This window comes from Pleuronectes platessa, chromosome 16, assembly GCF_947347685.1.
Source record: "Pleuronectes platessa chromosome 16, fPlePla1.1, whole genome shotgun sequence".
In the NCBI taxonomy this organism is placed as follows: Eukaryota; Metazoa; Chordata; class Actinopteri; order Pleuronectiformes; family Pleuronectidae; genus Pleuronectes; species Pleuronectes platessa.
Window position 1 is genome coordinate 22,721,699 of NC_070641.1, and position 10,717 is coordinate 22,732,415.

General features: G+C 45.9%; 1 protein-coding gene across 1 annotated transcript; it reads right to left on the reverse strand.

Moving 5' to 3' along the window:
* Positions 1-1,483: 1,483 nt before the first annotated feature.
* On the reverse strand, positions 1,484-4,470 carry LOC128458653 (thioredoxin, mitochondrial). Its single transcript, XM_053443564.1, has 4 exons — positions 4,368-4,470; positions 3,232-3,509; positions 2,600-2,723; positions 1,484-2,405 (listed from the first exon to the last, which is right to left on the reverse strand). The coding sequence occupies exons 2-4, from the start codon at positions 3,507-3,509 to the stop codon at positions 2,289-2,291; spliced, it is 519 nt and encodes a 172-aa protein (XP_053299539.1). The 5' UTR covers positions 4,368-4,470; the 3' UTR covers positions 1,484-2,288.
* Between the last annotated feature and the right edge of the window lie 6,247 nt (positions 4,471-10,717).

The window sequence follows — 10,717 nt, forward strand, 5'->3', positions numbered from 1 at the left end:
AGAAGAAGGTCGACGCTGGTTATAATGGGAGATCATTTACCAAGGTGCTGTGGTTCAGACCCACACACGTTAAAAGGAATGTCTTTCATCCGGCTCACAACAGCCATGTCTGTACATCTGGATCACCTCCCTCTCTCATCACCTGCCTATGTAATGCCAGTGGAATTCCCTCTTTTGCAAAAAAACAAATACCGCTGGGTCTGTGCTTCTGGCTGCTGCTGAGGATCCTGTCCCCTGGCGACTCGGAGCCAGGACCCAGTGAACTTGTCGACTGTTGATCTCTTAGTCTGCAGGTCGGTGCCTGATCCTCTCAGCTGTGGATGACTTCATGCACCAGGATGGGAAGGATTAATGATTTTTGAGATAGGAGGGAATGATGATGTAATAACTGTCTGACTGCAGGTTGGCTGCTGTCTCCTTCAGCCCCGTTTCACCTCGTTTACTCCAGGCTCTTCAAATCTGGCTCTATTATTATTATAAGTTTACTACATATTTATTGTAAGTGCAGCAAACGAACACGTGGGACACAATTAAATTAAAAGAGAAAACAAAAAGGCGAATCCACTGAAGAGGCAGAGATAGAAAAAGTTGCTGGATGAATATAAAATTATGTTTGAATGACTAAAACAGAAACCTGAATAGAACTAGATTGTCAGAGGAGCACATTCCTCTGCCAAGGCCCCTTGAATTCAATAAACACACACAGAGCACATCCTTCCACCAAACACACTCTGAAGTTTTTGTGTAATCTTGCTTACAAACAAACAGACAGGGTCAAAACATTACAACATTTGACATTCCTATGATTAAAAAGCAGGAAGCCAGGTTTGTGTGTTTACCTTGGCGAGGGTCACAGTTCAGCAGATGATTGACAAACAACCAGCAGATGAAATACAACAGATTTGAATCAGCTTCTCACAATAAACTTCATTTCCATCGCTGCAAACTAAAGTGGACCACCGCCCTCTTTTGATTTAAAACATTTCATCTCCAACCTCAGATGTTTCACGAAACTTCCAGGGTTTGAGTTATAGTCTGAGAATTTAACCACAACTACAACCAAAGCTTAACTTATGGTTACGCTACAAAAAAAAAAAAATTATGGATTCTAAGCACAAATAGTAGCATTCAGCACATAGGTTATTGTCTGAAAACAAAAAAACATAAACTAACTACAATATCAGTGAGAGCACGGACCTCCGCCAAAGCCGTATAGAAAGTTATTTCTATACGAATCCACAACAATGTGATGAAACATTACATTTCACATTCCTGTCTGTGCCCCTTTAATTGAATCTGCTCCAAAAGTTAATTTGTTATTGTTGGAACAAACTCAAACCTTCCAGCTCGTTTCAAGAAAACCGGTTCAGTAGTTTTTAGTAAACTTTCTGACAAACGGTGAAACATCAAATCCTCGGTGGAGGTGATCAGAGTAAAACCACCATCTTCTTTTTTTCAAACACAGGAAAAAACACAAGTTGAATACAGAACATCTTTTGTTTTCTTTATTACCGACTTTTATCACATGTTTTCTGTACATAGAGTTCATTTCAATAATAAACTAAATAAAAGTCAGAATTTGCAATACCTGCTCGACTTAAGCTTCACAGTCGGGACCTAAAGACGAACGTACACACACACACACACACACACACAAACACACACACACACAAACACACCTTCCTCTCACAGTATTAGGCATAATGGTGTAAAATGACCATGTGTGGCTCTGCAATGTTAAAAGAAATGCCACCCTCTCCTGGAGAAAAGCAGGAACTACAGGTAACACTGTCACGATTCCCATTCAGTATCGTCTGGTTTTAATAAAACTATAAATTGCTCGTCCCTCATGTAAAACAGAATAAGTGCGTAACAGGGTTGTAGGTTCCATTCTACAAACGTTTACATGAAACTGTTACACACCAGCTCGGCGGCTCCGGGGTTATGGAAAGGAGCCGAGGAGCCGTCACATTATTCAAGAGAAATGGAGCTGCCTCCAAAATGGAGCACAGCGTGAACTAAAGGGCTAATGGAGGCCCACACCCAGCGCTAGACAAGAGAAGCAAGAGCGAGACGGGAGCGGAGCAGCGGAGGCAGAGTGTTGAGGTCTGGGTGTGAGGGTTTGAGAGTTTGCCAGCTGGGATGGTGGCACGGCTGTAATTGTTGTTGGTGCCTGCTAAACAGGTTCAAGATGGCGGCGGCGAAGGGCTGCCGGGCCATGTTGGAGTTGTACAAAAGAAAGAAGAAGTATGTTGGTGAGTGGGGGGAGGGGGGCGGGGACACATGCTTCACTGTCCAATGACTTTGCTGACAAACGACTCCAGCTCATCGTCGTCTTTGATCCCGACGAATTGGCCGACCACGTCTCCTCCACGAATGGCGATGACTGTCGGGACAGCAGACACCTGGAGGACACAGGAAGTCATGTGACATATGAACAACAACATTAAGTTACGCAACTACAACCATTTTAAATCGTCCACTTCTGACATCTGGTGTCTTTTTAGCTAAATTTAATTTACAGCAACTAACAATTTGTTCTCTACACAAACTACAAACCTCAAAGTTTGGAAGCTAACACAATAAAAAAAACTCTCACCCCATATTCAATAGCGAGGTCTGTGTGATCGTCTATGTCAACTTTGGCCATGGCCACGCGGCCCTTCTGGTTCGCTATAGCCTTCTCCAGCCTCGGCCCGAGGATCTTACAGGGACCACACCACCTGATGAACAACACACAAACACAACAGTCACAACACAACATAATGGAGTTTGACTGCTACAAAACATATATAAAAAAAAAAAAAACTGACTAGATCCAGATGAAACACACTGAGGTTCATTCCTATCGTCAGAAAGCACCAGGAATAGAATTTGCAATAGATAATCCAGACACCCAGTGAGGTGACGACCCCTCTACAGGACCCAGTACAACCAGTGACTGTAACTGGAGCTGTTGTGTAACCTTGCACAACTTGTCAGGGGAATCCCTCACGGTGGTTCTCACATGTACGTACATGCATGTGTATTTTTAAACAGCGAGACACAAACATGTGTAGCCATGAGATTCAAGTCACCCCAGGGAGTTTGAGAGAGATTACATGAATCAGGGTTTCTGCAGGTTAAAGTTAAATTTAAGAGTTTTTAAGACCACACAGAGTGAAAATATAATAAAATCTGAACGTGAAATCAATACATCCTACTCTCAGACTGAAAGACTAAATGTCTCACTGTGCGTGGAAGTCGACGAGGACGGGCAGCTCGCTGTTGATGACCCTCTCGGTGAAGTCGTCGTGGTCCTGGACGTTGAAGGAGACCGCCCGGCTGAAGGTGTGAGGAAGGGAGCGAGGGGCAGTGCGTGACGGAGAGAGGAGGAACACCCGGGCTGTGTTGGACTGCAGGGAGGTGGAGAAAGAGGAGGAGGCGACGGAGGCAGTGGAGGACGGGAGGCAGCGGATCTCTTTGGAAGACAGCGTCCAAATTCGACGTAGCAGGAGCCTGTGAGCCATCTGTGAAAAGACATGAGAGGACAGAGTGTGATCGTTAGCTCATTGTTCATGTGGGAAATAAAATGTCTCATTCACTGAACTTTCATAATAACAACCTTATCTTATATTATTAGATCATTTCCTATTTGTTTAAGTACGTTTACTGCTCTTATATTCCTACTTTATTTAACATAGGCTTTTATATTACTGTCATGGATTCTTCTGTGTGTACGTGATTCCATGCGTTTGTGTGTCTTGCACAGTTTGAGGTAAACTTAAAAAAAATAGTCTCTCTACCTCCCAGTCTCTGCCCCTCTTCCCCCGGTGTCCCCTGCCTCTCTACCGGACTCTCTGCCCCTCTTCCCCCGGTGTGTCCCGCATCTCTACCGGACTCTCTGACCCTCTTCCCCCGGTGTCCCCTGCCTCTCTACCGGACTCTCTGCCCCACCTCCCCCGGTGTCCCCCTGCCTCTCTACCGGACTATCTGCCCCACCTCCCCCCGGTGTCCCTCTGCCTCTCTACCGGACTCTCTGTCCCTCTCCCCCCGGTGTCCCCTGCCTCTCTACCGGACTCTCTACCCATCTTCCCCCGGTGGCCCCTGCCTCACTACCGGACTCTCTGCCCCTCTTCCCCCGGTGTCCCCCTGCCTCTCTACCGGACTCTCTGCCCCTCCTCCCCCGGTGTCCACCTGTCTCTCTACCGGCAGCCTGGTTCCTCCATTACCCTCTGTTACGTGTGACTTTGACCTCACCCCGCCTCCTTCTCCCGCTGTGACCCGCACACTCACGCACACACACCGCACAGTTTGACGAACACGCTCCCTGAGCCCCGCACTCACGCACTCTCACGCACACCGGAGAAAATAACGCGTGATTTTACCTTAATGTTTACGTTTTTCTTCTACTGCTGATCTTCACCTCGCGGAACAAACGATCACTTCCGGTCTGGAGCCGTAGATTTAATAAAGAAGAGACCGAGAGGCTGTTGATCCTCTGGAGTTCAGTGAGCAGCGCCACCCCTGGCCAGGTCCGGAACTACATGTCGGTCCAAGTGTTATTTTGTTTTACTGAAAATACTGAAAACACAAACTTTTACTTATAGTAAAATAAATAAATCCAATTAATAACTGAGGGGTCTTAAATTTCGGCTAAATTATAACACAAAGAAAATTTAAGGGGATTTGTTTTTGCAAGACTTTACAAAAGTAATCATGTCCAGCAAGAATCGATGAAGGTAAATGAAATGTTGAACTCTGTTATTGTGCGTGTGCCTGTTGGAGTCCATTCACAAGAACATGAAGTCATCGTGACCTTCACCTTTGACCTTCAAATACCCAAATCTAATTGAGTCAACCAGTCAATCAATTCTTTTAAATTAGGAACTGCGCTGGACGATATAATTTTTAGATAATAAACATTCGGTGAAGCCTTCATGTGTTATTGTGTGTATGAAAAATAAATCAGCAATAACTTATGTGCAGCTCCTGTTTTCTTACGTAAATAAACAACCCCTCTGCTCATGGTCCATGGAGGTGGAGTTGTGTGGTGGAGGGACGGAGTCTTTCATGTCCCGTAGGGCAGCGCGATGAAAGAGAGAAGGTGGGTGCGTTGCTCCAAACAGGGATGTGTGTCGTCCAAGGCTGAGTGAAAAAAGTCCGACTCAAACAGACTGAGCATCGGACAGAGAGGAACAGAGGAACCGAAGCAGAGGACCTGACATTAATGGAGGAGGATGAGTCTTCAAGTCATTTGATGCTTTTGTAATTTGCCATGAAGACCACAAGCATCTTCTTGTAAAGATGAAGAGTCTGACTCCCTCTGTGTTGCTCGGCTGATGAGGCACTACTTCCATGAGGACACTTTTATGTTTTCTGAGGTTTTAAGGAAGTAAAACTTTAAAGAAGACTTCAATTTGTATGCACTTTTGATCAGTGGAATGAGACAGATACTCTGAGGACATCTGAGGGACGCGTGAAGTACATTTCCAGATATTAATATGGATAAAAACCTTCAGAGGAAATCTGCAGATTCAACCCCCTCTTCCCCTCTTCGCCCTCCTCCTCTGTTTCCCAGAATGGGACCCCCTGGGCTCGGTGTCCCCCCCCACAGACGACTGCGCTCTCTGTTCTGCAGATCCACGGCCGTGTTGCCTGCAAACACACACAACTCTGCAGCTTCAGAGGTTCACACTTTTACAGACATACTGACAAGCAACCGTGCCCCAGCAACTCTGTGTCCACTGGGGTCAGAGGATCTTCACTCCAGCCCCGCTTTGGATGATCCACAGAGGAGAGCTGATAGGTCAGGTACATGGTCTGGGAAGCAGGACAGACAGCTGTTCTCTCACATCTGGCCACCTGCAGGAGTCAGTGGGAGGAGCGTGGGCCGGCAGGGCAGATCGGTGACTCCACTTCAGACATCACAGGACCCTGCGATCAAAGAGAAGCAGCATCAGAAGAGGAGGAAGAGGAGCTACAGGGTGAAGGTGGACTGTGCAGGGACACGTGCAGCGGCCTCGCTCACTGAGACAGACGCCAGGCTCACTGAACGGCTTCAGAGTCTGGACCTTACAGATGATAGAGAGAAGGACTCAAACCACCAGCTGTGGTCCGGGTGCAGTGGAGTGACAGGCCTCAGACGGACTGACCCAGCAGCGAGTCACAGGACAGACAGACGCCCCCACTTCCTGCCTCCCATCCGTCAGCCCGACTCCCTCCTTCATGTGGCCCTCCTGCTTCCAGAAAACTCCCCCCCACCCTCCCCCTGCACCTTCCCAGAAGCCCCCGTCCTCTCCCTACCTGTACCGCCACTGCGGCCAATCACATCGCGGAGGAAGTGAGACGCAGCCAATGAAGAGCGACCACTGAACCTCCTCGGGTCTCGTGGCTCTGGTTTGGTACTGACCATGGTTCAGAATTAGATTATTTTCTCGGTGGCTCTCAAACGATTATTTAAACAATTTAATAACAGATATGTTTGGAAATCTGTGAAGTTCAACTAATATATTATTTTCATGTATCTTTATTGTTCAATACGTAAATACACATCTGTAATTTCATTAAAATGAAGACTGAAAGTGAGGAGATCATCAAGAAGTTAGTTTTAGTAGTTATTTATTTTATTTTCCTTCAGATATCTAATATAAATATATCTTCAAGTGTGAAAAGTAGCAGAATAGCTAAACATGAGTTGACTAAATTGATATTTATAGGTGATGAAACAGATGAAATATAAATATTATTTTACTATCCAATTTTACAAAGAATCAAACTCTAGAATATTTCAAATGAACAAATTTGGACAAATGAAATGGTCTTGTAGAAGTCACACCTCAACCAAGGCCCAATAGTCAAAAGTAAATTATTCAGATCCATATTGTTATTTGGATCCATACAAAATCATAAATAGCTGTCCCTTAAACATGCCTGAAGTTTCAAGAAATATGTAGAAAATATGCAAAAAACTAAATATAGATCTGCTCCCTGATCCAGATCCACATCAAAAATGAAAAATGTTATTTCATGAAGAGAGAAATGTATATGGTTCTAGCACATCAGGTAAAATATAAATATTGTTGTGATGTTGTGTCCAATCCCCTTTTTCAGCGGCGCATGAAATAACCATGTGTTGATTGAGATCTTTATTTCAGGCTCTTTGGGTTCACTTCTTCATATCTGTTATTTTCTTGCCGTGCCCTCGTCTCTCCAGGTGGGGGCGCTGTCCCGAGGACAGACAGTGGGGGGTAGAGGGGAGGGTTTGGGTGGTGGTTTATTAGACGGAGGCCGTTGGGGCCTGAACAGAGCTGCACTCTGTGTCCCTGCTGAGGTGGGATCTGTGTGTCGGGACTTGAACACACGGGCCTCAGTGCTTCTTACCGCTCGCCTCGCCCCCCCACATGTTTACCCTCAAACTGTTTGTGAGTGAGGCTCTTTTTTCAAGGCAGTCAGCCCCCCCCCCCGCCCCACCCTCCCCTCCGTCTTTTATGCCAAATAAACATTGCACCGGAAATTGCCGGGATATCTGGGATTTTTGAGGGGTCCCGGTGGAAAGGAGGAGAGGCCTGGAACAAGGCTGCTCTCTGTGACACCTCGGAGGTGAAGGGAGGGCGAGGACGCAAGGAGGGAGGGAGCGGGGGGGGGGGGGGATCTAGAAGGGAGGGCGTGACCTTGCCTTGGTTGGTTGGTGGGCGCCATTAGCAAGATGCATATTCACTGACAAACAGGTACAGGTGACCCAGTTTGTCTTGACCCCATCGGGAGTGCGTGCTAACGTCGACCCCTCCTGTCACCGAGGGAGCCGGGGGGGGAGGGGGTCAAAGGTCAAGAGGAAGCGATACTGTGTGACGCAGGGGACACTGTACCGAGAGTTTCCCCGACTCCCCTCTCAGGACGGCTGGGACCGCTGCACCTGACCGCTCTTCACCTCCTGCGGTGTTCCCGCTCCTCGCTTCTTTTCCTGGCAGCTGTTTGGGAAAACAAAAGCATTGAGGAAGCTGAGGTTTCATAACAGGCCCTGACAAAGCCAGCATGAATGGCAGGGTGTGGGTTCTCTGCCCCGTTTTGTTCCTCTCTTCCTAAACCCAGATGTCTTTATTTGCTGATAACAGCGGAGGTGGCACAACTGAGATTTAAGATCGTCACAGTCAGAGTCACTGAGACCTGATTGTGAAATAACACAAGTGTGTGTAACATATTTACAGTAACAAAAGTTGATGACAACAATATTTCCCAAGCACAAAAATATTAGTGGCTGATAACTTGATTCATAATGACCTTGTCTATAATTTGGTTTGTGTAGAAGTGGATTCTCTGTGTGTTCTGCTGCTCTGTCATCATGACTCCTACACTCGGCCTGTAATTGACTGTTCCTCATATGTACACTATGTCTTGATTATAGTCAGTCAGACCAAATGCTATATATGTACAGACATATATACATTTATATAAAAACATATGGGAAAAACAGGATTGTTGTAATAAAAGAAGCATTTTTCCTCGAGGCTTTGATGATGTGAGCGTCTTGAAACACAAAGTTATTCGACTGTGAGATGCACGTCCTGTGAAGCGTGAATCTGACAACATGTAATAAAGCAGATGTTGACAATACTGTGTGTTTTCAGGGATGCATGTGTGTGTGTGTGTGTGTGTGTGTGTGTGTGTGTGCACGTACCCTCCCCATCCCCTCCACCCAGCTCTCCTCTTCCTCTTATGCCGATCTATGTTTCAGTGTTTGAGGAGTCAACAGTAGAGTTCCTGTTCATGGTTTAAAAATAACTTAAGGACTAAAATTCCTCGCCCCCCTGGTCTCATCCTTTCTTAATGGCGCTTTCCTAACCTCTCTCTCTCTCTCTCTGCTTGTTTTTCTTTCCCCCCTTTCTTCTGTTTTGGAACAGGCTGTGCACACACACACACACACACACACACACACACAGAGAACAGAGTTATAAACATCTACATTTCCACTTTGTGCAGTAGAGCCTGTGTTTAAAAGAAAAACAGCCATTTTCAGAGAGAAATCGCTTGTTAAGGCCGAAGCAGAGACGAGAGTAAAACTTATAATTCAACAACATATCAGTGAAGCTTCATCTTGATCCTCGAGAGAATGAAAAGATGATTAAAAAAACACATCATGGATCTATCCTCCAAAGTGTGTATCCTCTGAATTGACACACAACCATAAACTCTAATGATGTCATTATAATTATGTTTTTGAAAGCCAAAAACTGAAAGAACCTCCTCCCCACAGCACGTCACAATAATATCACCTCAATGTGTGAGTTGATAAATCTAACCTTTAAATCATGTACCAAGAGTTTAAACTTAACGTCTGAATGGAACTTTTAATGTTTTGTTGTAGGAACATTAATAAATCTGCAGAAGTGAAAGCTGTGGATATTTATCACAAAGGAAATCTTGAGTATGAATTCAGGATGTGGGGAAATATTAAAAAGAGACTCTCTCTGGATCTCTCTGGAAAGTCAGACTTCTGTCCTCTCAACCAGAGGAACAATTATCCCATCGCCCCCCCCCCCCCCCCCCCCCCTTCTGTGACCTCCTAATGGTTCTAATCCCGTCACAAAGTGTTGACGTAACAAAGACACCTGCTCCTTCCGATCTGAGAGTTTTTATGAGACCTGAGGAAGCTTTGAAGATTTGACCTGTTGGAGATTTGTCTCCTCGGCAGGAATCTACAGATTTGCAGAAATGTCACAGAGGTGTTGTTTCCTGCAGAGCTCGTGTGTGTGTGTGTGTGTGTGTTTGTGTGTATTTGTGTGGGAGTTGTCCTGGCAGGTGTGGCAGAGGCTTTTCCTGAACAAACACTCCACACCTGTCTCCCTCTGCACGTGCACTGCACCCCTGTATGAACACACTCTTCCTCTCACAGACACACAAAGCTCTGAAAAGAGAGACACTCTTGTTCCGCTGCCCTCACACCTCCATCCTGTTCTCCCAGTACCTTCTCCTGACTCTGGCTCCGTGCACCAGTCTGTCCCTCTCGTTCACGGACTGGTTTTCAAAGGTTTGATCTGTCCCCCCCCCCCCTCGTCTCCCTCCGATGTTTAACAGGAGTGACGGGGGGGGTTTTCCAGTGACCTCCTGAAGCAGACCCGTGTCACTTTAACCGTTACGAGTTGACGTCCGCCGTCAGCTCCAGAATGTGAAGGTCAGCGCTCGGGGGGGGAAGCTCCCAGAGTCGGTGTCCAGGATCCAGAGCGGCGGATGAATGCCTCCTCTCTGGTGTGTTGGAAAAAGAACGCACACATGTTTGTTTATTATGTCTGGGATGGAAGCCACTGGGACCAAAGTGGAAAGGACACATTCTTTGATGAGTCAATGGAACTTAAAATATGAAAACAACAAAAACATTTCACACACACACAAACACACACATTCATTTCCCCTGTTTACACAGACCTGTTACATCACCTCCGTCCCGGACAGAGAGAGATGGATTGTGTGGGAAGAGGATGGAGGTTTGGTAAATACATAATTCTGTGTGGCTCTCTCTGTGTGTGTCCGTGTGTTATACGACATATTATGGGTTAGGGTTAGTGTGTATGTGGTGTATATGGGGTGTGCTGCTTATGTAAATGTGAGTGTACTTGCAATGGGGGCGTATACATGTGTAAGTTCATGTAAGTACAGTTATTCATATATAAAAACATTTCTAGTCTTGAGTATTTCCAGCTGATTCTACTTTATTCCTTTAAAAGGATACACTGGCTCCACT